General features: G+C 54.0%; 1 protein-coding gene across 5 annotated transcripts in view; it reads left to right on the top strand.

The window, feature by feature from the left end:
* Megf11 (multiple EGF like domains 11) overlaps positions 1-26,043 on the top strand; it is a 205,303-nt gene that overhangs the window by 150,118 nt on the left and 29,142 nt on the right. For all 5 annotated transcript variants that reach the window (XM_026384875.2, XM_077799502.1, XM_077799504.1 and 2 more), the window contains 3 exons: positions 6,541-6,715; positions 24,353-24,473; positions 25,502-25,665. In XM_026384875.2, coding sequence (XP_026240660.2) covers positions 6,541-6,715; positions 24,353-24,473; positions 25,502-25,665 — 460 coding nt within the window. The remainder of the gene's footprint in view (positions 1-6,540; positions 6,716-24,352; positions 24,474-25,501; positions 25,666-26,043) is intronic.

Raw genomic sequence — 26,043 nt, 5'->3', positions numbered from 1 at the left:
GCCAAAGGAGCCCGAACCTGGCAAGTAGAGAAACCAGGCTGCCCCAGGCTGCCCCTGAAGGCTCCTCCCTCCCTCACCATGCCCCAGCCTGAGTCACCTCTGCTGATCAGCCAGACCCAGCCCTTGGTTCTGGCTGCCTCTCACCTGGTGGGAGCAGATGCGGGGAGCACCCCTCTCCCTCCGACTGTGGACAGCCCCCGGGGCCCTGGCTGCTCTGGGCAGTGGTGCTGCTGCTGTTGGGGGAGCAGAGTACACTCAGTTTGCAGCCCTGGTGCCAGGACAGCTGGACTCAGCCTCTGCCCTTCTTCATTGCCATCTTGGTTTTTCACAGGTCACCTAGGAGTCTCTGGTCACTGCAAGCAGAGGCCCCTCAGCGTGTGTCATGGCTTAGATGAAAATGGTCCTCAGGGCTCAGCGGAGGTGGCTCTAAGCAAGGGTGGCAATTGGGAAGGAGACTGTCCAGAGAGGTGCTGGAGCCAGAAACCCAGCTCTACGTGACCTGGGATTCATTCGCTCATTCATTCATTCAACAAACACTGAGTGCTCTAGGGCTGGGCCATGAGGTGGCCCTCAGGAACAGGTGTGAGTGCTCACTCACCCTGAGTACATTTCACCATTTTTCTTCAAATACAAGACAACACCAGAGGCACAGCTCTATATTCTATCCTGCTGAGGAAGGAAAATTCTGTTCACCTAACCACACCTACCATTAGTTAGAGACTGCTACCCTGGTCTGGGAAGGCTTCCTGGAGGAGGTGGCAACTGGGCTGGGTCTGCAGAGCAGGCGTTCAACACAGGGCCCCATGTCAGGGAATGGGCAGCTGCCTCTGTTCCAATTGTCAGAACCACACGGGGACACCCACCCCCGCTGGGAAGACAAGGAAGGCTCCAAGGCTTCCGCAAGGCTTCTGCTGAGTTCCAGTGCAGGGGGAGTCTCTGCCACAGAGATCCAGCCAAGCCCCAAATTAAAGAGCTATTGTTTTCCTCCCGTGCCTGAGCAACCGTGCCCTGCATAATTTATCTCTCCTCTGAAGGAGTCCTCCATGCATTATTAATCTGGAAGGACTCCCTCTTCTCTGTCGCTAATCTCAGCCCATCCAATATTAATGATTATTTGCTTTACTGTCTTTAACGCATGTCATGTTTCAGGGACTGGGAGGCAGTAGCGATTCCTGGGAGTGGGGGCTCCGAGGTGCCTTCCAGGCCACCCCAGGCGTGCTCCTCAGAATTCATGTTCTCACTGAAGGGGAGCTTTGTCACCGCCTGGGCCCTGAGGGCACAAGTGGCCTGGCTTGTCCATTTCTGTGGCTGCTATGTCAGTATTGCACAGCGCCTGGCACAGAGTAGGTCTTCAGTGAAAAAGCGTCACTGCGTTCATGTTGAACAGCTCATCTCTCCAGGTGTTCTGCACGGGACCTGATGTCTGCCTAATTTTGCTCTTTGACATTTCACCCCTCTCTCCTAGCACACTGCCCCAGTGGCTGGGCCCCCAAACGTTATTTGGTTCTGTCTAGCTCAGGCTTTCTCAATCCTGTCACTGTTCACGTTTTGGGCTGGATGGTCCTTGGTTGCGCATGGCTGTCCTGTGCATTGTGAAGTGTTTGGCAGGATCCCTGGACTCTACCCAGAGAATAACAGTGGTGTCCCCTTCCCATGCCCAAGTTGTGACCATCAGAAATGCTTCCAGTCATTGCCAACTCCCCAGGTCAGGTGGGAAGTGAGACGGTCTGAGGTTGACAGCCTCTGCTCTAGCTGGACTCCTTCATGCTGCGCTTGGCTTTGATCTCATGGACACAGAGAAGAGCTCTTCCCCTCTGAGTGGACACAGGTCAGCCCCTCTCTCCTCATGAGCCTTTGACCCATTACAGAGGCTTCTCTTGGGATTCAAGAAAAGCAAAGGAGCGACTCTCTGACTCCCAATCTCAAAGCAGTTAAGTCGCGCTACGGGGTGGGTGTTGGACCTGAGGTCCTGGCCTCAGACCGACCTCTGTCTATGCAAATGTCCTGCTCTTCTCCCCTCTAGGCCCGTTTCCCGCCTGTCCATCACTTTCCATCAGCCTAGTGGGGGAAACCTCTCTAGTGGTCTTTGAAAGTGAAATTGCCACCCAACTCCCCAAGAGATGAAGGTGAGATCCCTGGAAGCCACATCTCATTTCCCCCCAACTTCTGCACAACTTACCACAAAGCCTCCTGCTCCCTAATGGCTTGTAGGTCTTAAGACAAAGTACTCCTGAGGCCAGCCAAGCACAGTCCGGCCCACCCAGCCCAACCTCTCTGTGCTCCCACCCCCCACCCAGGCTGCTTCCCAGGGTCACGTCACACCCTGGGAAGGAAGAAGTGGCCGGGAGCTTCCCCACTCCATCAACTCTGTAGCACACACAAAGAAGCCACCCTCCTTCATAAAGGAGTAACCTTGAGGAAGAGCACCCTGAGCATCAGGCCTCCAAGTGTCCCCTCCACAATTGGATTGTCATAGACCAATGCCAGAAGCCGCAATCATGTATTACCTCTGCAAGATTTGATTTAGCCAACAGATGAGGCCTTGATGGAAATCTCAGCGCAGCCAAGAGGAAGGCAGAAAAATCCACTCTGAGAAGATTCCCGCGTTGTCCATCTTTCAGTTCCCATTAGCCTGTGATTAATCTCTTTCTGGGGAAAACAGGAGAAAAGCAGGGGAAACCAGAGAGACTGGAGCCAGCCTGCACACAGTGATAGTGGGTCTCGCCTGAGCCTCCTCAGGGGCCTGGGACTCAAGGTGGGAGGAAGAGAAGCTTGGGAGCAGGGAACGTGCAAGTCCCCCTCCAGAGGGACAAAGGCGTGAGCACAGTGACCACGGTCCCCAGCTGTCCATTCCCCCATGCTCTTTTCAAAAGGACTTTTGGAGTTTTATAAGATAAGACAAATACTGAAATTAAGAACACAGATATTTCATTTTTGGAAATAGTATCCTAGAGATGTGAAGAGCAGAAAGAAAAGGATGATTTCAGATCTGGTCTTGGGCCTTCTGTTTCCCAGAGTGGAGAGTAAAATTAGCATCTAGACAGTCTCCAAGCAGCCAAGGATGGCGGCAGAGATCAAAGGCGGAAAGGCAAGCTCTGCGCAGTCCGTGTGGTTTGCACCGTGAGCAGGTGTGTTTTTCGGGGGGCCACACCCTGGCCACAGTGAGAGCCTGAAGTGGAATTCCAGCCCAATGCTTCTGGAGGCAGAGAGAGCAGAAGACTCTTCTGAGGAGAAGAGCAGGAAAGTGCCTGAGACCCTTTTTAGAATCTCCAGGACTGGGGAGGGCCAGTGGCTGCAGCCAGGACTTACTGGGTCGTTCCTGGGTCCAAGCGTGTCAGCCCTCATGACCGTGACTGAGCCGGTCCCCCTACCCTAAGCCTCAATCCCAGAGAGGCCCCTGGAAAGTTGAAACCTGGAAAGACTCTGCCTAAGGGCTTTGAGAGGAGAGGGCGGAGGGTCAGGGACACCAAGTGGGTTCTGCCCATGGCATCTGTGCCCATCAATATTCGGAGGGGGACGGGGTGTTGATTCTAGAATGTGAAGGTCAGAAAGTTTCAAGAACTCATCCCTTACACCCATTGCTTCTTTGTTACATATTTACAATTTTTAATTGTTTTGCGTCTGTTTATAAATTTGATAAGACACTCAGTTTCGGAAAGTTAGAGAATACATAGACATTTAACGAAAAAACTTAAAAGAGTCACTCATAATTTCTAAACCTAGAGGTCAGCACGAAATTTCGTCGTAAATTGTTCATTCTTCATCCATGTCTGTGTCTATCTCACTTTTTCATATTTCAGATCATGACTTTGTACGGAATGTATTTATTTCACTAACATGTGTTGGGAAGCTTTTGGTCACTGTGACAAGAACCCAAGAGAAACAACTTAGAAGAGGAAAGATTTGTTTTTGGCTCATGGTCTCAGAGGCGTCAGTCCATGGTCTGCTGGCTCCATGGCCTTGGGCCTGGATCGAGGCAGAGCATCATGGCAGAAAAGCATGGCAAAGGGAAGTTCCTCAGAGAGAGAGAAGATGAGCGAGAAGAGAGAAAGGAAGAGACCACACACAAGAAATGTCCTTCTAGGGCACACCCCAGGGACCTACTTCCTCCAACTAGGTCTCACCTCACGGTTTCCACCACTTCCCAATAATCCATTAAAATTACGAATGAACCCATCAGATAGTTTAACCCCCTGGTGGGGTGACCGTCCTCATGATCCAATCATTTTCCAAAAGCCCCTCCTGTGAAGGCTGCTGCCTTGGGGACCAAGCCTTCAATACAAGAGACTTGGGGACATTTCAGATGCAGATCATAACAACTCTGTGTCATGTCATTAAATATCTTGAAAACGAATGGATCCCTCTCTAGCATTCCTTCATGCGGATGATCATCATTCATTTGACCATCACCCTGGTGTCAGAGACAGCCTGAGGCAGGAGATCAATATGGCCAGATAGACCCTGCTCTACCACTCACCCATTCGCTGTGTGACCTTGGACAAGTCATGCAACCTCCAGCTGCCCTCTGTGCAAAGGCTCAAATTCCTAATGCACAGGCCTGCTGAAGGTTAGAAATATGTGTGTAAAGTGCCTGGTGCTTTAATAGCCTGGTCACATATTATTTATTATTATTCAAATTGCTTCCATTTTCCACAGTTATAAATAATGCTTCAGGGAACATCTCTGTGCATAAATCTTTCTGCATGACTCTGATTATTTCCTTAGGATAGATTCTTAGAAATGGAATTACGAGACCAAAGCGTCAGAACGTTTTTAGGTCTCCTGACACGTAACCTCAAATCATTTTTGAAATTTTTACCAGCATTAAAAAAAAAAAAACAAAAAAAAAAACCATCTTTACTGTTTTGGTAGAGAAAAAAGTGAGATCCAATTGTTGTTTTGACTTGATGATTAATGAGACTAAACATCTTCCAAAATGATTATTAGCTACTTGCACTTACTATTCAGGAATCGTCTGCCTCTGTCCACCCCCTCATTTTCTGTGAGAAAACCAGGGCCCCCAGATGAGAAGCTGCTTGGTTGGGCTGCACATAATTAGTTGGTTCATTAATTCATTCGTCAAATATACATTAAGTGCCTCCCCTGTGCCAGGACCCCTGCCAGGCCCTGAGAGGTAAGTGAGACAGACAAGGACTCCCCCCGGAGAGCCGCGCCCCGGTGACAGACGTGTCAACAGACACAGAATACAATCAAACTCAGGGAAAGCTGTGCTCACTCCCAAATATGTAATTGGGCAGTGACTCTGAGCCAGGACCTGGGAACCCATCCTTGGCCCAAAGACAAAGCCCCGCCCTCCTGGAACTTAGCAGAAAGAGGCCTGGTGGCCGCTCCTGCCAGCCCAGCGCACGTTTCTCTGGATAGTTTCCTGGGAGCTGGACTCCAGAGCAGGGGACACTCGGGGAGTGTCGAGGCTTGTTTCCACCATCCAGCTCCTTTCTGGTGTGTGAGTCTGGGCAGTCCCAGAGGCATATGCCAAATGCCAACGATTTACTAGGGGACACATCTGTGTGCAAGGAAAACGGGGAGGGAGCCGTCTGACCGCAATGCAGCTCTGACCCGCGTGGAGGGGAGAGGAAAGGAAGGAAGCGGGTGGAACAGCCTCAGCTCCCAGCCGTTCTAGGAAAGGTTGGTTCCAGGGGGAGCCTTGAAACCAGAGGTGAGCACCAGAGAAGGCCAGTTCACCCAGCAGCTGCCCACCTTAGTGTCCCTGATGTGGAGCAGCGGGAGGGAAATGTGGCCTCGGGATTTTGGCCGCAGCAGCTGTGGCCGTCCGTGTCGCACTCCTGTAGGAGCTCCGAGCAGCACATCCAGCATCCCCCTGACCATGAATGGGCGTTGGCTGCTGGATCACTGCCTGCCAGAGGTTGCTGCCCTCTCTGGGGTCAAGCCAGGCAGCACCCGCCTCCAGCCAAATGGTCCTTTCTCTGGCCTCGTTGGATCAGAAAGAGCCCATCTGCCATGAAAGGGCCTTAGCAAAGCACAGGTTCGGGGGACTCTGTGGTGCAGATGTTGCCTGCGAGGGAAGGCCACATCTGCCCTGGGGTCTGGTCTTAATTCATCTGACATCCATCAAACACCTGCAAGTCGGGGAGGCCCTGAGTGTCGTTGCCATCTTTTTGGGCCACACTAGGGATCTGCCTTGGGTGAGGTGTGTGTGAAACTCTGGACCCCGTAGCCTTCATGACGAGGGACTAGAGACTCTGGTCTCTGTGTATTTGTTTCATAAAGAGTACATGTTTGGGAGTCAGAAGGTCTGGATTCTAATCCTGATCTTGCTACAAGCTAATCCTTGCTGTGTGACTTTAGGCAAATTACATAACCACCCTGAGCCTGTTTCTGGGGACTCATGAGGCCATTCATGTGGTCTGGGTATCTTCTGATAAACAAACAAGGCATGGAGCCATTTAACCTCCCAGGTCCTTCAATCCGGCTATGCTGAGCAGACCAGGTTCAGGGTGAGCAGAATATGGGACATGGCTACAACCCTGACGGACTGTCCCCCTTCTCTCATTGACTCAGCTGCCACCCCGTCACTGGAGCCTGTACCTGCCAGCCAGGCTGGTCTGGCCACCACTGCAATGAGTCCTGCCCTGCTGGCTACTACGGCGATGGCTGCCAGCTGCCTTGCACCTGTCAGAACGGTGCCGACTGCCACAGCGTCACTGGGAGCTGCACCTGTGCCCCAGGCTTCATGGTAAGACAGGACGGCCCCTCATGGCCTCCCTGACCACTTCCAGGTCAGCTCCCCCCTGGCAAGAGGGGTTTGGCCTTTTGCCCAGGGGTGAAGGACACAAGTGTCTCCTGTGTCCCCTTCAGAGAGACCATGACAGGAGAGCCCCTGAGGCTGTCCTCCAAGGGCTGGGGTTTGTCATTGTAAAAGCGACAGCTGAGGAGGTCACTCCATCACCTTCTGTGTTGCTCTGAAACACTAGCTTTCTTTTGTGCCCAGTTCCTCCCAGTTCCTCCCTGTCCTGTCCTCATGAGGGTGACATTTTTACATCATAATACCCGCAGCGCACATAGGCTGTTTTGTGTTCTGCCTTCTTTCACCTACACTTCTATGTTGCTGCGTCTTAATTATCATCTTAAATGGCTGCAGAACTGCAGGAGCCCGTGAACCCCCAGTTTGCTCAGCCATTCCCTTACTGCTGAATATGAAGTTGATGCCAGCGCTCACAGCCGGCTCGCAGTGAGCCGGTTCCTACCACTTCCCCCCACGCCTATTGAATTATTTCCTTAGGGTGAATTCCCAGGTCAGTGGGCATAATATATTTATGGCTCCTGATGGATGTTGCCATATCACTTTCCTGCAGGGTTATATAAATCCACACTGTCACCAGTAGTCTGTGAGTATACCTATTTCAATTTCGCTAACATTAAAAAAAAAAAAAAAATCTTTGCTAATTAGATAGGTAGAAAATGGTTCCTCACTGTTGCTCTAATTTGCATTTCTCTGATTACTAGGGAGAGTGAACATTTTCCCCACGTGTTTGTTTACTGTTTGGGTTTCCTCATGAATTATGCTCGTCTTTATGAGGTTTGATTCTGGGGAACTTGACACTGGAAGTAGAATCCTACTCAAAGGTGGGGCATTCGCTGTGAGGCCAAGGACCCCCGTGCACAGGTCCCCCAGACTTTTTTTTTTTTTAATTGTGCTATAGGAAGTGGTTTGTGCAGTGTAAGAGTGTGGCTTCTGGAAACAGATCTGCGTCACATCCTAGCTGTCCGACTCACTGGCGGTGTGACCTTAGGCCAGCGGCTTAACCTCTCTTAGGCTCTGCCTCCTCACCTGTGAAATGGAACACCTGCCTTCGAGGTTGCTTACTGGTGTAGAGAAAGGCCACCCAGAGCCGTTGTAGCAATGGGCCTTGTTGAATGTCAGGTTCAGAAGTGGCAGGTCTGGGTGGGGCCTGAGGCTCTGCAGCTTTGACAAGCTGATTGATGCTGCGGGTGTGTCCCCACCCTGCGGAGGAAGGGAATGCACAGCTGTGGTTTTGGTCGGGGGCTGCACTGATACCTGGCCCTGTTGGTCTGGGTGTGATCTGACTGAAGCCAGTGTGCTGCCAGGGTGGTGACCCACTGTCTGCAAGACAGCCCTGTCATGAGAATGGCAAGAGAGGGGCTTGTTTACTTGGTGACACTGTCTTTTGAGGGCAGGTCATCCCTGGTCTGCAAAGCACGACAAATCATGGCCTAGCGTCTCTTCCTCCTCCTCAGTAAAGATAAAGCTGGGTGAAAACAAACTCTTTGGTGTCTTTAAAGGGAAAATGTCTGTTCCTTCTAGAGGTTTCCTTCTAGTTGGCCTGAAATGGTGTGAGTGGTGGTCCATAACTTCCATGGAAAAATGGTAGCACCCTAGGTTTGGGGTTTAGGTAGGAGAGAATAATTACTTGGGATTAAAAATCTCACAGAACCAAATGATCAAGAGATTGAAGTTGACTGCACCCGACTGCTAATGGGGTGTCCCGACCCTAGCCAAGTTCCAGCGTGAACATTCTGTCATTCTGTGACTTTGGGCGAGTGTACATGGTGAGTGGCCAGGGGAGCTGAACCAACGGATGTCCAAGATGATCTGCTATGTGGACTCCATGGACGAAAAAATTGGGAAAATAGACACTTCCAGGGGACATGAGGGAAAGCAAGAGCAAAAAGGCGTGTGCACCAAGCGGGTGGGACTCGTTGAGGGGTGTCACGGTCTGCTCATGTGCGTCGTCTTGGGTGCCCTGAGAGCCCCACCTCCTTGTTCCCCCTTTTCACCCCCAGATCCCTGCTTAATCTCTGTTCCTCAGAAGAAGGGAAAATCAGGGCCTGGGAGGGGCGGGGAGGGCCTGGGGAGAAGGGCTGCTGTGCTCACTGCCTCCAGCCAGAGCTCCACTAGTCTAGAGGCCAGGCCACCGCCTCCCATCTGGGATGCAAATTACTTCCTGTCCTTGAACTCTGGGGGGCTTGATGCTTGCTGGCATCATCTCACAGTGGAGTCCTTCCTGCCTGGGGCTCAGGAGGAAGACAGATGGTGAGCCACGCTGCCCTGGTGAGACCCCGTGAATTGCCATTCATCTCCTGCTCAGCCTCATTATACCTGGAAAGGCTTTTCTGGGGCCCTGTTGGGTGTTAGGCAGGGTCCCCTCAAGGTGATTACAGCACAGTCAACTCTTCTCAACCAGCAAGTGCCACAGTCTGGCTGGGCACAAAATCACGAGCCACTCAAGCAGGAACAAACTTTATTTTTGAAACTGCCGCCAATGCCCCGCATGCTCCCGGGGGATTGCCAACCGACCTATGCGGCGTTCTCGGACCCCAACAGGAAGTCCCTCCTCCGGAATTCCCTCCTACCGCACTTCCCCAACCAATGGGAACTCTCCAGGAGTCCCGTAGCAGGCCGAGGTGGACAGCAGGAGTCCAATATCCATATGAATGCAGATCTTAACATAATCATATCATCTCAATGGCTTGCTAGCGTCACCTTTCAACCAAAAATGCCATGCATCATATTACTTGGCTGTGGCTCTTAGCAAGCAAGTGACTCATTTCTGCAAGCACCAGGCTCCAAGGGGGATACTGTTACTCTCACCCTCACCCCAGCTTCCCAAGTATGTGACTTCCTGAAATTAGCCAGCTCTGGCCAAAGTGGGGGATGGGACAATAAATCTGCAGAGCACACTCCCCTTAAACTACCCCGTAGTCAGTAATAATTAGATGTGCCTTTGTCTGTTGGATGGTTTGTCTATTTCCCAACAGGCTTTAGGATAGGGAATTGGCGATGGGCTAATTAAAAGATCCAGTCTCTGGGAGTTCAGAGACCTTCACCCTAGGCTCGGTAACCTTGGACACTTTCTTGGGCCTCAGTTTCCTTATCTGTAAGATAGAAGGAGTCAAGCAGTCTTGCCTGCTGTCAGATGTGAGTAGTCAACATGCTTGGTCATGGATAGGAGGCCACATCCTCAGCTGTCCCCTCCCACCAGGATGTCGTGCAGCTCTATGAATGCCAACTCTCTGAGGGCTGGGAGGGGTCTTGGGCTCAACACCACCAGGCACAGTGCTGATGAGATAGTCCAGAACCATCCCTGGGACCTCAGTGACCTGCTTGCTCCAGCCAGGTGGTCCCCACCTCCAGAGGGCACAGGGACATGGGGAAGAAGCAGGCGTGCTGGGCATGTTGGCCCTCACCCTCTCCCCTCTCACCAGAACACTGGATATGTATTCTGCTAAGGACTGGGGCGGGATGTGTACGCAAAGGCTCATTGGACGCCCATCCAGCCACCACCAAGGAGTCGTGCTCTGATAATAATCCTTCCCACACCAGCAGCGACACTCACTGAGTCCGTGCTGCCTACATCATCTCCTCCATGCCTCCCGGGAGCCCTGCAGCGGTACACGAGCACTTTCCTCGATTTGCAAATGGAGGAGCTGAAGTTCCAACAGGATAAGTGACTCACCTAGGATTAAGAAGCCAGTAGTGGCGGGAGCCCCCGAAAGCTCTTTTGTTAGCTGATGAGCTCTGATGGAAGGGGCACTGTAGAACCACACAAATATGTGTTCAAATCCTGGCTTTCCCACCTCCTGGCAAGTCATTGTCCTGCTTCAGCCTGAATATCCTCATCTGTTACAGGAGACTTTAGCTGTGAGAGTGGGAAACTTCATGCAGAAAACTCACAGCTTAGTGCCTGGAACATAATAGATCCCTGGTAGAAATGCTAAGTTTTTAGGGTGGTGAGGGGACTTGCTTCCCCAAGTCCTGGCATGCACACACACACACACACCCACACACACCCACACACACACACACACGCACACACACACACAGTGTCAGGATGAGCTAGCTGTTGCAGGCAGATCCACCCAAGCACCTGTGCATCACCCTGAGTGATCAGTCAGTCCCAGGAGGCACTGTGAGGTGGACATGTCAGCATTTGGGGAACAGACATGGGGATGAAGGTGGGAAGAGACCCTGGGCATGTTACCCGTTAGCTCAGCAGCAGCAATGGCATTATTTGGGGACATCCATTGGTGAATCTCACTAGGGCTTCCCAGTGGGGAGGATAGTCTTGGGCTGGAAGGTCATAAGCAAGTTCATAGCTCTGGGTACCCTCCTTTGGATTTTCTGATTCTCACCTGTAAAATGAGAATGAAATTCTCTGCCCAACAGAAACAGTGTGTGTGGGAGGGGGGTTCCAGTCATTCCAAAGGGAATACTTAAAGGGGAGACATTGCTTCAGCACCTTGGACAGCACCACGCAGGGTCCCTAGGCACCCTCAGAACCCATGCCGCGCATCAGGGTGAACTGGAGGTGGAATGAGGGGTCAGTGAGGGGAGCTCAGACCAACTGAGTCCTGACGTACCTGCAGCTCTGTCCTGGCAGAGTCTTTCTGAAGAGGTGAGGACCTTTCTTTTCACCCACCCACCCTGGCTAGAGGAGTCGCTGCATCGTGGATGAGGGGCAGGTGGAGCTGACCATCCACTTGCAGGTTCAGGTCACATCACCCTTACCATGGCCCCTCAGAGCCCACCAAAGAACATGCAAACCCTTTGTAACTTGCTCTCAAAACTGAGTAGCCCAAGTCAGGATTGTGGCACACACCTGTAGTCCTGCTACTCAGGAGGCTATGGCAGGAGGATCGCAAGTTGGAGGCCAGCCTGAGCAATTTGGCAAGACTCTGTCCCAAAATAAAAAGTGAAAAGGACTAGGATGTAGCTCGTGGGTTCAACCTCCAGTACCCAAAATCAAAACAAAACATTAAACAAAATAGTTAGTCCACCCTAGTCTCATGTCTGGCTCAGTCCTGCCAGAACCTGTGTGGTAGCCACACATGGCCTCCTTTTCCCCACCTACATCAGGGCCTCTTTGCCTTTGCCAAGGCTGTCCCCCTGCCTAGAACACCCTCCCACGGTCCTTCTAGAACCCACACACATCCTTCTCAGCCTTCTCACTGCACATGGCCCTGAGGACAAGGCCGCGTCTCCCGATAACTCTGTGCGGGAGGGAAATTCATGGCGTTGCCCGCAGGATTGGGACTTGAATCTGCCTGTTGACCCCTCTGAAGTTCATGGCGGCCCTCCAGCACCCCCTCTGCATTCTTTGGACAATGGCAGACCCCTGCCTTGGGCAGTACTGTGTGGAGGTCACGCAGACCCGGGCGCTGGGCCTCCTGCCCCTGTTTAGTTGCGTGTGAAACAGGAATAACCCTAAAGCCCACGGAAGCGCTGGGCGGATTCGGTTCACCAGCACCTGCAAGGCCCTTAGAAGAGCTGGCAAACTAGCCACCCGTCAGCACGTTTTAGTTATTGCCATTTTTTAAACATCAATACTGTCACCAAGGGGGTCCCACTCAGGAGACCGACCAGGCCTGGCCCCGGGGCCCTGCTCGGGTGGTGGCAGCAAAGCCAAGTGAGCAGAAGCCTTCCCCCTGCTGGGGCTGAGGGCTCTGGGGTTCCCCCAGAGCAGCCCCAGAACGGAGGGTGGCCTCCTCCTCCCAGGGAAGAATGTCCAACTCCCCCACCCCCGCTCCGCAGCTGGCCAGCCCTCTCTGCCCTGATGAAGGCCTCCCGAGATGCCATCCTGATGGAGCCCCCTCCGCTGCTCCAGGACTAATGGCTGCCACCGTGGCGCCTGCGGGGAGCAGCCTGCGTGGTCACTGCTAGGGCAGCAAAGACTTGGTCTCCCAGGCCCCCTCCCAGCCGTCCTCGCACATGGAGCCCCAGTGGCCGTCCCTCCGTAGATGTCCCCTTCGACTCTGGCTGTAATGGGGACAAGGAGCTCAGGAGGTGGGGGCGGGACCGTGTCCCCCTCCCGGGGGGAATGGGGGCACATATTTCTCCCCAGGGATGACAGCATTTCTATTACCTTAAAGGGCTCATCTATTTATGCTGCGATTTTTTGAAGCCCTGTCTGCCGTTATTGAACCCTGCGCGCCGGCAAAGGGAGCGAGCACTCCATCACCCAAATGAACAAACTCCTTGCCGCATTTGTCTCCCCTTCTGCGCGCTGTCGCTGCGTGGCTCATGTGCAAACCTCAGCTGCTTTGGCCAGGGAGGCAGGAGGGGGCCAGAGTGATGAAACTGCAGATCAGCGGGGCAGGGACTCAATTTCCTCCCAGCCTCCCAGGGTCCTTCACAGACGTCCCCTCTCCCGGCCTCCCCCAGCAGGACAGAGAGCGCCTGCCTGTTGGGGTGCTGGGGAGAGAGGGTAGGCACAGCCAGGAGAGGATGCACACTGAAGTGACCGCCAGGTGAGGGATGATGATGCGCTTCCTGTTCTAATCGTTTCATTCTTCATCAAACTGAGGTCTATAAACTATTAGCCCTGAGAGCAGAAAATCAGCTTCCTGTGCCCCACCACCTCCACCACTATTGACTAATTTCCTAATTATAGTAGTAAAAGATTTTCCTGGATGCTGTGCTGGAGATGAGGAATTTACCTTCTGGCTGCTCCAGCCCCCTGAGCAAAGAAGCACCGACAGTGCTAAGTAGCAGAAACAATCCAAAAATATCACACACACGCTCCAGTACTTAAGCCCCAGCTCTGCAGTCACCTGCTGTGGTGGAGTTATTTAGGTATCTCAAACCCTAGCTTTTTATCTATAAGACAAGATAAAGAATGGTACTATGTTATAGTGTGATTGTTAAGATTGAATGAGATAAAATAGATACATGCTTGGAACAAAGCCCGGAGTGTAGTAGTTGCTCAATAAACATTTACCAGGATTCATTATGTGGCTGTGTGGAAAAGATACAGCATTAAGTAAAAGGGCATGAACTTTGGGGTCAGAGAGGCCTGGGTTGGAATCCCACGTGGTCTGTCTGTCTGTCTGTGTGAGCTTAGGCAATGTACCGAGCATCTTCAAGTCCCTGTTTCCCTTCTGTACAATGGGTTAAGAATGCCAGTCCTGCAGGTCAGTGGTACACTGAATGAGATGCAGTACGGAACTCACTAGGTAAAGGTGGGAACCGACTCCTGAGGGTAGAGATGGAAGGATGCTCTGCATTTCACCGTGCACCTTCTCCCTGCACAAAGAAAGAATCTGAGGTCAGAGAGGGAAAGTGACTTTTCTCAAGTCCCACAGAAAGCCGCGGGTGGAGGTCCCAACTCCCAGGTCAGTGCTCTTTCCGCTTTACCTCCATGTCATGAGTCTCCTGATGATGGTCCGACACCTACCGATGTTTCCCTGTGCAGGGAGGGACAGTGGTGGGGTGCTGGAGGAGGGCGGGAGCAGGTGAAGTCATGTGGGCCATTAATCTACGGAGCAAAGTCGTGGAGATTGGCTTTGTGTCACTAAGGCTGAGTCCAGTCTTCCCCTGGGGACCCGTAGTTTGTGGCTTCGTTAGGGAAAATTGCTGACTCTACTGTTCTGAAAAGTCAGCCTGCCATCTCGGGCCACACTCTTGCGCCATGTTCCTGGTGTCCCACCTGCTCCCTGGTTCCCAGCTGGGGCTGTGGGCCTGGCCCGGCACTTCAGCCCTCTGTGCCCGGAAGAAGGTGCTGGGGCAGGTCTCAGGCCCTGCTCTAAACACACCCAGGCTCCCTTTCCTCTGAGCCTCGGGTATTGGTGGGACTTCTGCTACGCCCAGCCCTGGAGGGGAGGGCCTGGGTCTGAGCCCTCAGATTCCAGAGGGTGGGGTGGGGGCCACAAGTCAGAGGAAACCAACAACCGCCTGGGGTGACCATGCTCCCATCTCCAGCGTGACGTGCAGGGTGGCCTAGGCCACCTCCACACTCCTGGTCAATTCTTACAGCAACTCTTAAACAGAGGCTGTTAGGACCCACTTGGCAGATGGGGAGACTGAGGCTCAGAGAGGAAAAGTCACCTTCCCTGGTTGGTAAGTGGCCAACGGGAGCGGAGCCTATGGCTCTTTGAACCCAGAGCCTGTGCTTTCACCTGTAAACCAAGATGCCTGCACAGGACGGGGCTGTGGGCACATTGTTAAATAACAGACTGACACTTTCTCAGGCCTCTTCCTAGGATAGGGGACAATCCCAGCAACCTCATTTCTCAGCCAGGGCCTCGGTGGCCTCCCACCCTTTGTCTTCTCCAGGAGGGAGGCTGGGCCCTCAGCCCCTCACACCTGAGCTGCTGGTCCTCACCGAACCTCTGCCAGGAAAGCCAGGAAGGTACTGTTGGTGTATTTCATAGATGAGAAAACTGCAGTTCAGAGTGGTCTTGTCCCAGATGATAGGACTTATAAGGACACGAAGGACCCAGGGCTAAGGCCTCCAAGGCCAGGCTCCCTGAAGGACAGCTGGCAGGGAGCTGGGGTCAGTCCTGAGGACAGGACTAGCTGGGAGTCCACCGGAGCTCCAGCCCGACTCCTACCTGCGGGGGCTTCCGGAAGCCCCAGAGTAAACAGTTGCTTAGAAGGACTGACTGGTGGATACCCCAGGGTGTGGCACCCAGGGGACCCGGCCCGCAGACTCCACCCACCAGGTCTACAGCGAAGAAACCAGGTCTATGCCTCAAATGCCAGCACCCCTACCCAGCCGTCCCCCAGCCGTGGCTCTCTCCCCTCACAGTCATTAGCAGCAGTAATACTATTTGCAAGAGTAATTATCTACCCCAGGAGGGGAAGAGACTCCTGCCAGAAGATGTGATTATGTCTGGAAAATGAAAGATGTTATTGAAAAAGGTCATGAATAAATCATATCAAGGTGGGGTAATAAGAAAACGAGGGGTGGGGGGTACATGTAAAAAAGAGCCCTGTAAGAGTCCTCTCCCAGAAACACGGGAAGAAAAGAACTTCTCTCTCTTCTACTCAGTGTTTTGAGGAGGAAGATTCAGTCCCCTGAGCCAGGCCCAGGGAGGCAGGGCGTGGCCACATCCGCCTGGGTCCTTGTTCGCACCCCCCATCAGCCTCTGGAGGGCCTTCTGTCCCCCACAGTCTGGTTCCCACCCAGGATGTTGTCCCTATCATTATTGCTAGTCTGGCTCTGCCAGCCACCAACCTGCATCCACACCACACAGCCCCCACCCCAGGGGAACTGGATTCTGATACTACAGTGTGCACCCCCCCTCACAGATCCAGTCCCCAGTGTGAACCCAGCAGGGCCATCACCCACACCCCACTTGAGATATTCCACTGATATTTTCCAGAAAATTGATATACCATATGTCACCTATACACATGTCACATATACACATACATACAATCAAGTATCTATGTATACACGCATGCACACACCTACACTGGTTATATGCGTGGTGCCTCTAGAGTTGTACAGTGCACATCCTACAGAACTGTACAGAGCAACCTTGGGTCACTGGCAGCCTCTTCATTTTAGACAAATAAAGGTGAGAATGAATGTTCCAGGTGGTTTTGGTCCTAACATTCATTCCTCTTCCCTTTGCCTGGGAACCAGGCAAAATTACTCCACTCCACAGGCCCTGGGCACTCCCTGCTCGGCACAGGGAGGCAGGCACGGGAGGTGGCCATGACAAGAAACCTGTATCCCTCTCTCCCTCTGTCCCCCTGGCTCTTGGCTCCTCGCATCCTGTGCAGTTTCTTCTCTGCAACACGCGTCTGCTGTCAGGTGCTGCTTTATCCGTGACGCACTAATGAGGTCCAGCGGGGTTTGCCGTGCCTCTCAGAGGCCTCCGTGACTGGTGTGCGGTCCAGCTGTTCTCTTCTTTGCCTTGTGGGCCACGTGTCCCTTTTTCCCTGGAAAATCACAAATGAGGCTCCCTCCCTGGGAGCCCTGCTGTCTGGGAATGAGGGGGAAGCGGAGGCAGGGGAATGGCCCAGGGCCAGCGTTCTGCGTGGCGAGCACAGCAGGCACCTAGCAAGGGCTTGTGAACAATGGAGCACACGGCTTGTGTGTGCTGCTGGCATGGCTGTGACGATGGACACCAAAAGCTGCCCCCACAGAGGACCCCAAACTCCAGGAATAGCTGCAGAGAACAGGGAAGAGAAGCCATCAGAGGCTCAGGGGCAGCAGAAGCAGAACGTCCTGAGGCAGGGAGGTGCCTGTGTCCCAGGCCCCGTGGGACAAGCTCGGCTCCACTCACCCTGGGTCCCAGGTCCAGGGCAGTGTCTGACACCCACTAGGGCTTAAAAAGTGTTTCCTGGGGTCTGAGTTGATTCAGCACCGATTACTAGGCAGGGACTGTGTGGGAGTCGCTGGGCGGAGGGCCAGGGCTACGGGTGGTTCTCACACTCGTCAGAGCTGAATTTTTTTTAAAAAATTATTATTTTATTATGATTATGGTAAGTGCCACAAAGGAGCGAGTAACAGGGACACCTGTTGTGACAATGGAGGGGAGGGGAGAGTTAAGGAGTGTGGGAGCTCGGTCACCTAGTCTAGTGCGGTGGTTAGCAAGACCTGGGCTGGCGCAGACATCGGTAGACGCTGGTGGCCTGTAGGGATGGGTGCTGGAGGCCAGGTCAGCGTGGGTCAGGGCTTTTGCCTCACTTGAACCCATGAGCTCTGGCCTAGGGCCCTTTCTACTCCTCCAACAAAAGGACCAGTGGGACCAGGTGCAGTGGCTCACGCCTGTAGTCCCAGCTCCTCCGGGGGCTGAGGCAGAATTGCTGGTTCAAGGCCAGCTTGGGCAACTCAGCAAGGCCTTGTCTCAAAGTCCAAAACAAGAGGGGCTGGGACGTAGCTCAGTGGTACAGCACACGCCTAGCGTGCATGAGGTCCTGGTTCAGGCCCCACCCTGTAAAACAAGACACAGCGCCTTCCCTGGGTCTGTCCCCAAGTCCTCCTTGCTGAGCTCTGATAGGCTGGCGGGTGCACACCGGCTTCACCCTGGCCCAGATCTGGAGAACCCAGTTCTACTGTTTACACTGCCTCCCGCCCACAGGGCCTACCTAAGGGGACCTGGAGATGAACTTCCACAAGGGCCTCCCTCCTTTATGCACATAAAGGTCGACCACTTGCCATTCTCCTCCTTCTTCAACTCCAAGAAATACTCATTAACCTCCTGCACGTGGCTCGGAAGGAAAACGGGCGATCAACATGAGAAGCCCAGCTGTTGATTAATTTTCCCAAACAGGGCCAAACTACAAAGCAGCACACTGCGGGGGGAACATTCCACAAACAACATTTGAAACCAATTTAATAGAACATAATATAACTCCTTCCCCGGGGGCTCGGGCCTGCACGGCCACGCTGGGCAGGAGCCAGGTGAAGGTGGAGGAGAGATTTGCACGTCTTGAGCAGGACCCGCTTGGAGGGTTCCATTCTGCCCGTGGTGCTTTCAGATCAAGTTTCAGATCAAGTTAATAGCCAAGGCTGCATCTATAATTCACAGCCTTTGGATGGGAGGAAGCGTTCACATCCGTCTCCCATTCACCGAGTGAAGATGCTGAGCGGGCCTGGCAGGCAGTGCCCAGTGGAAACTGAGGGACGTGCCCTGCGGAGGCAGCGGTTCCCGGTCCTGGGAGGAGTGGTGTGGGATAGGAAGATGAAACCCAGATCCAAGGGGATATAAAATTACCCAGGCATCACCTTCCAGGTGCTGAGAAAGGGCCAGGGCTTCTGAGCCTCCGTGGGTGGCCCTTGAAGACACAGACTGTGTTTAGGTAATGAATATCTGATCCATAAGAACAGGGTCAGCGTAGGCAAACCCGGAATATCACCATCTCTGCGCTATGATTAGCTTTCTGCAATTGAAGTGGGAGACAGAAGATTCGAGTTCCAAATCCATGTCTCCTGGCACTGGCTGTGTGCTCCTGGGCAAGTCACTTACCTCCCTCAGCCTCAGTTTCCTCACCTGTAAAACAAGGCAGTGGACCAGGTGGTTGCCAGTGCCCTTTCATCTCTGGCACTATGGGCTCTCTCCACACCATCAGGACAGGTGTGACCAGGTCCAGGCTGGGTACTAGCAGAGTAGGTGACCACCCAGATGGGATCATTCTTAGAGGCCAGGAGGGGTCGTGCCGAGGCCTACGACTCACCATTCATTCCTCACTCCTTTGGGCGAAGACCCCACTCCAGGCAGGAGGATGCTCCTGGGGACAGCTACGGGGCCTTAGAGATGATACAGCCAGCGGCCCCCAGCCAGACACTGGCAAAGGCTGCCACAGGTTGCCAGGAGCAGTTTTGAATGTTCCCCAAACCAGCCAGAAATCCTACATTGCCCATAATGAGGCTGGTAAACACTAAAGATTTTCTTCTGCTCTTAATTAGAATTAAATTATCTCTATATGATAGCCCAGGTTAATGTGAACTGATCAGAAGCTCTTCTTGGATCTAGGTGACATCATAGGAATCTCTAGGTCATGGTCACTGACCAAATCGTACCTGTCCAAATCTGGACTGGCCTTGGACACCGGCACAGAGTGACAGAAGTGTCTTTCAAATTGAGAGGTTTTGCAGGCAGAGGATTATAAAAGGGTCCTGGATAGTGAAAAGTTGGGGACATTGGTTGACTTCAATGCCACAGATGATTGGCATAGAGAGCAAAGCTTGTGTATTCCCTGGAACGATCACGTGTCCATCAGGAGAGAAGCCTGCCTTCCAGAAAGATGTGTGGGAATCCTGGATGGCGGTGATCTCGGGGAACAGCCTCAAAGAAGGGGCGTAGGGGCCAGGCCTGGCTTGGGGGTTGGGAAGAGGGTCTGGGCCATGCAGAACACGAGGTGCCAAAGGCCTTCACCGCTGACTGAGCTCACAACCCTGGCTCTCACTGGGTCCTTTTCCCCAGAGTGTGAAGAGGTCAACAGACATGAACACAGGGCGGGTTTGGGGCAGGCACTGCGCTCCGCTTCCCTGGGAGCAGTGGCTCCGTCGTCCATCTCTGCCCTGTGGCTCTGGGTGGGTGCCATCACCCCTCAGGTCCTGTTCAGCTCAGAGACTCCATGAGCAGATGCTCTAGAAGCTGATAGGATAACGTCCCGGATGAGCTTCTCAGCCTCCTCTTGGCTAGGCAAGCTGGCAGGGGTGCTGGGCAGGGCATGGAGCCACACTCGGGGATCTGGCCTGGCTTTCCCTTTTCACAAGAGTGCCAGGGAGACTCAGAGTCAGTGTGGCAGCAAGGGACTCGTCCTCAGACCAGACTGTACTTCCTATGTGCAGCAGGAGTCACCAGCCCAGCCTACCAGGGCCTTGCTGGTTTGTTCAACACACTTCCGTAATTCCTGTACCCTGTGGCTGGAACTCACCTAGGGATGCTGGGCCACCCCGACAGATAAGGTCCCAGTTCTTCCAGAGCTTCTAGTCTCATTGGAGGGGTAGAGAGTAAACAAGTGACCAAACACGTTGCTCAAGGATGGAGTCTGGGCCCAGGGCCCCTTTGTGCCCCTGGAGCCTGTCACAGGCTTGCTGAATTGGCTGGCTAGAGAGAAGCACATGGAAAGTGCCGGTTCTTCAGGTTCTGTCCACTGCAGAAGGCAGTGTGTACGCACACACTACTCATTTCAATTAAACATTTATTGAGGGTCCATTATGCACCAGCAGCGTCCGTCTGGAGCCCAGAGTCTAGGCATGAAAACCAGATCCATCTCCCCTGGTGGAGGCAGGAATAGGAGCCACAGGACCCCCAGGGTGCTAGGATGGTGGCTGCTGGTGTTTCTCATTCCCACCAGCACAGGGCCCGAGGGCAGGGGAGAGTACCCGGGAAGAACCGATGGGGAAAGCATGAAGAGGCACAAATTTGTTCCTGAATCTATACAAATGGAAAAACAGACACAGCCGGAGACAGCACAGAAACACACAGAGTGCGCTGGCCACCCAAGCACGCTTGGACATCAATTCCCACATTTGGGAGGCTGAGGCAGAAGGATGGCAAATTCAAGGCCAGTCTTTACGTTTATCCTGACATCAGCCTCTCCCACTCGGACTTTACATAGATCATCAGGATTAAGGCCAGTTAGTAGTCCCCACAGCCAAGGATAGGTGGGGGGAGCTCTGGGGTGGGCAGGACTGACAGGCCACGCTGAGGGATGCCTGTAATTGGCTTGCTGGAAGGTCAGCCCCAGATACCCTGCTAATCAGCTCTAGAGCCGCCCCGCCCTCAGGTAGAGGCTAGAAGGTGTGTGTGGGGGGGGTGTGGTTTGAACCAGTGTAGCTCAGGGTTCCTGTGCTGGTTGAGGTGTTGGAGTGAGGCAGGCGGCCACACTGGGCCCCGGGTGGGTGAGGGGAGTTCAGGAAGCTGGCTGTATCTGGCTCCGCTTTAGGACCCATCCGTTTCCCCACTTGGACTTTGTGCTGTGGGAACCCACAGGTGTGCCCCCAGGGGGAGTAGTTGTCATGTCCCCCAAAACCGGGCCTTGGTGTCAAAGTTGCCACTCATGTGTGAGGACAGGAACGGGGAGCCAGCCCCCAGGGGAGATGGGTGGGAAAACTGACCCTGGAGTCCGATTCCTGACCCCCGGAGCATCTCCTCCCCTCCTGCACAGGACCCCACCTTTGCTGCTGGAGGAATGGCTCAGTCCTCCAGAGCTGCCTCCTGCCTAGACCTCCAAGGCTTCTGTGTGTTCTTTTAATAAGAGATGCCAGGACACACGCGGCTCTCTCGTTCTGTTCTGGTACTGGGGATCTGGTAACCGGGAGCACTCTACCTCTGAGCTGCGTCCCCTTAGTTGTCTAGACTGGTCTCGAACTTGAGATCCTCCTGCCTCAGCCTCCCAGTAGGATCTTAGGCATGTGCCCCTGCATCCAGCTACACATAAGTTCTTACAGTGCTTTCTGCCCAACCCATTGATCTACCTGCTCCACAAATAGAAACTGGTTTAACCCTCTGAACAGTCCGGTGCATAGGGTCATTAGTCCCACTTCACAGATGTGGGGAGCGAGGTCCAGTGCGTGTCCGCAGGGTGGCAGCAGGTTGGGAGAGGCCACCTGCTCGCTTGGCCCTACTCCTCTCTGGAATGCAGAACCGCTTCTCCCTCTGCACATCACTGCAGTGGGCTGTGGGGCCCTGGGTAAGTCACTGTCCCCTCTGAGTCCCTTCTTTATGTTCTGGAAGCAGAGAGCCTCCCAGCTGGTGGCCTCCTAGGGATTCCCTGGGAGGAAGTCGTGCCCGGACACAGCACACCTATCCTCTGGTGTGGCCTCCTTGGCTGTGGGTGGCAGGCAGCTCAAGCTTCTTGCCCCATCCGCAGACCCTAACTGGACCCACAGGGGACTGGAGGTCTCCAGGAGGATCAGGGTCAAGGACCAGACAGGAGGCTGGGCCTCGCAGAGAAAGGTGGACACCGTGCCTGAGATTTACGCCCAGGCCCAGGTCCTAGAGCTCGAGTGTGTCTTTGGGGCCATTTCTAGTCTTGGGGAAGTGAGTTTTCAGGGTAATGGGGAAGCTGACAGACTCCACTGGTCAAGCCTTCCAAGACTGGGCGGTAGGGCCTCTGGTGCAGGCCTGGCACTCCTAGTGCCTCCTCCTAACGTCGCCTGTGCTTGTGCGACAGAGTAGAGAGGGCCGCCCAGGAATGTCCCCTTGGCCAAAGGTCCATAGCCTCTGGTCTCTCTGGGGCCTAAGTGAAGGTGAAGCCAGGTGTTGGACCCTCAAGAGTTGAGAGTGAGCTCCTTTACTCCAGGGCTGCCATTTTACAGATGCTGGGACTGAGGCTCAGAGACGGGCAGTAACCTAATCAATATCACACAGCCAGTGGAGCCCAGATAAGCTCTGGTCTTCTGGTCCAAGATGTGCTGTTTCACAATAAGCTAAGGAACGAGTCCTAAGAACCTGCTGGAGCCATCTAAGGGGAAATGAGAATTCAACAGGCCCCAGAGCAGACAGCCCCAGTTTCCCAAGGTGGGAAGGCATGCCCTGGGGGGACTCCAGGAAGAAAAGCCAAACTCCATTTTCTGCCATTCTAGGTCCCCAGCCTCCCTTTAGAATACCTCCTTCACACCTCCCCACACAAACCCTCCCTTCAGCCACCCTTCAAGGGCTCCAGTCTCATGGTCCCTGACGCTCTCCCCATCTGGACGGCCTCTGCCCCTCACAGCATGCTCCAGTCCTCAAGGCTTGGGGTCCCCATTCCTGCACTCCTCCCCTCCCCAGCAACTCGCCCTGAACCCTTCTCAGGGCCAACAGCACACACTGTCCCTGGGGCAACGGACCCGCCCTTCCCACCCAGGCCTCACTTCCCAGCGCCTGGAAAGCTGGGCTCCCCGCTGAGGCTCTTTCTAGAAGTTGCCCTCACAGGCATCCATCTCACCTGGGGAATCCCGTCCCTGTGCCAGGACCACATCAGCCAATCACTGATGAGAATGAGGGTTCTCTTACCTTCCCCTTTTATAGATGCTGGGACTGAGGCATCTATAAAGGGACTGAGGTCGACTCTGAGGGGTCTTCCTGCAAGGGCAGCAGAGGACTTTATCGCCTCCGGTCAGCCTCTCCACTCAGTCCTTCTTCCCTTACAGAGGCAAGGCTTCTTCTCACGAGCTCACTGATCCCATCTCCAAGAATGCCTGCCAGGAAAACCGGTTTATGTCACCCAGTAAAGATGGTTCCCAGGTTGGAAGGAGGTCAGCCATTCCAGCTCTGTGGCCTTGACAGTTAGACAACTTCTCCATATAAAGAACTGAGTGAGGTGACATATGCATGGTGCAAGATACTGGGAATGTGGTTAGTACACGGAATCATGATCATTACCCCTGGCTTCTCTGAGGTTCAGGCAAAAGGCAACAAGATACTATTTGTGTCACAGTGTTGTTGGAAAGAATCAAATAAGATTGGGAAGATTAAGTCCTGGGCTGATGTGACCTAACACAGACTCGTGGGGCCACGCTCCCTGGGCCTTTGCCTACCCTGGAGCCCTGGTCTGGAGGCTGGACCCCACCCCAACCTCTAAGGGTCACTGTATTCATTTTTTATTGTTGGGGTAACAAATTGCCACAAATGTAGTGTTTTAAGACAATACAAAGTTTCTCATCCTACAGTTCTTGGGCCAGAGTCTGTGGGTCTCCTCAGGCTGAGGTCAAGGCCTTGGCAGGCCGGCTCCTTTCCGGAGAGTTGAGGGGAAGAATCTGGTTCCTGCTTTTTCAGGTTGTTGACAGAATCTGTTCCTGTGGTTGTAGGATGAGGTACCCGGTTCCTGCTGCTGTAAAAAGATTGATTGTAGTTTCTAGAGGCTGCTGCATCTGGCCCTGTGCCTCTTCCTCCATCTTCAAAGTGAAGGCCGGCTGTGGTGGACCCCTGGCCGGCCCTCTCTCGGCCCTGCCTCCTCCAGTCCTCTTCTATCTTTAAAGGCTCATGAGCTCACCTGAACACTCCCAGCTGCTGTCCCCATCCCAAGGTTCTGAGTCAAGGTTCTGCAAAGTCCCTTTTTCCTTGTAAAGTAGTACATTTACAGGTTCCAGGGATCGGGGCCTCTGCGGGGTGGCACATCGCCCTGCCTGCCGCAGCCACTCAGCACAGGGAGACCCCTGAGCAAAACTCACTCTCTTTCCAGGGAGAGGTGTGTGCAGTTCCCTGTGCGGCAGGGACCTATGGCCCCAACTGCTCATCCGTCTGTAGCTGTAACAATGGCGGCACCTGCTCCCCGGTAGACGGTTCCTGTACCTGCAGGGAAGGTAACACCCTCTCTCCCGAGCCTGCTGGTGACTGAGGGTCAGGAGGGGCTGCTCCCGCCCACCCAAGCCCATGCAGGGCCAGAGCTCAGTTCACACTCCATCCAGGGATGTCAATAGCAGGAATGTCATAAAGGGGTTCTTCTCAAGGGTGTCAGGGTCCTTGAAGAACACACAGAGTGGTGGGCCATGACCGAGCCCCTGTAGAAGCTGCACCACTCCTGGGATTGGAGGGACAAAAGGAGTCCCAGACCTGGGCATGAGGCTTACCTGGTAGGAACTGGGACATAGACAGAGGGGGCCTGGCCACTGCCAAAGCCCTGGCAGAAAAAGGAAGAGGTCACAGCTGGCTTCTCTCCTGCTCCTCCCCCTAGTCTGTGGGCCAGACTGCCCTTGACCAGCCCACTGGGAGCCAGCTGCCCAGTCCTCCCACCCTGTGCCACAGGACAAAGGAGGGAAGGGGAGAAGTCAACCTGAGGGCAGACCAGCCTCAGAATGAGGAGTTGAGAGGGGCAGGGTGGTGCTCCCCTGTAATCCCAGCAGCTCAGGAGGCTAAGGCAGGAGGATCACAAGTTCAAAGCCAGCCTCAGCAATTTAGCAAGGCCCTAAGCAACTTAGCAAGACTCTGTCTCAAAGTTAAAAATAAAAAGGACTGGGGATGCGGCTCAGTGGTTAAGCGCCCTAGGTCCAGTCCCCAGAACACCCTCAATCCCACCCCCCAAAAAGAGCAGGGAGTTGGCCTGTCCTGCCCCTAGAGGGGTTGGGGGTAGTCTGCAGCTCCACCCTGGGAGGGAAACGCTTCCCACCTGTGCTGGTTCCCTGTCCCTGTCCCCGGTGGGACCTTCTACCTTCTGCCTGTGACAAAAGCAGTCAGGGCCAGCCAGGCAAGGCTACCTGGGTCGGCGGGACTCTCTCCCTGAGCAGCTGTGCTGGGGCAGAAGGTCGGGGGCACGCTGCAATAACAGAGCTGGCAGGGTGGGCAGAAAGCTGTGCTGGGTGGGAGAAGTGACCGTCCCTCTCCCTTCCCACAGGGTGGCAGGGTGTGGACTGCACCCTGCCGTGTCCCAGCGGGACCTGGGGCCTGAACTGCAATGAGAGCTGCGCCTGTGCCCATGGGGCGGCCTGCAGCCCCTCCGACGGCTCCTGCACCTGCACCCCGGGCTGGCTGGGGGACACCTGCGAGCTGCCCTGCCCCGTGAGTGCCAGGGTGGACCTCGGCCACTTTCCCCACAGGAATGCACAGAGAAACGCACTGGGCTTGGTGAGGACACTGAATTCAGGTCACAGGCCTGAGCTCTCCGTGGCCACTGTCCTGCCTTGGGCCTCGGGCCTGCTGTCTATCCAGTGGCATCTGGGTCAGCAGCATCTAGGGCTGGCCCTCTGACCCAACTCAAAAGCAGCTGCAGATTTGTCCCCAGCAGGAGCAGGACAGGGAGCTATAATTCCTCAGGTTCCAACAGTCATTACCCACACTTAATCCTTAGATCTTAGCCTGTTAAACCAACTGACGTGAAATTGAATGAGAGTGGGCTTTGAGGTCCTGGGTTCAAATCCTGCCTTTGTCACACACTAT

The sequence above is a fragment of the Urocitellus parryii genome, chromosome 6 (assembly GCF_045843805.1).
Source record: "Urocitellus parryii isolate mUroPar1 chromosome 6, mUroPar1.hap1, whole genome shotgun sequence".
Lineage (NCBI taxonomy): Eukaryota > Metazoa > Chordata > Mammalia > Rodentia > Sciuridae > Urocitellus > Urocitellus parryii.
The sequence above is the reverse complement of the archived record's forward strand: the minus strand, read 5'-3'. Positions and strand labels throughout refer to the sequence as shown.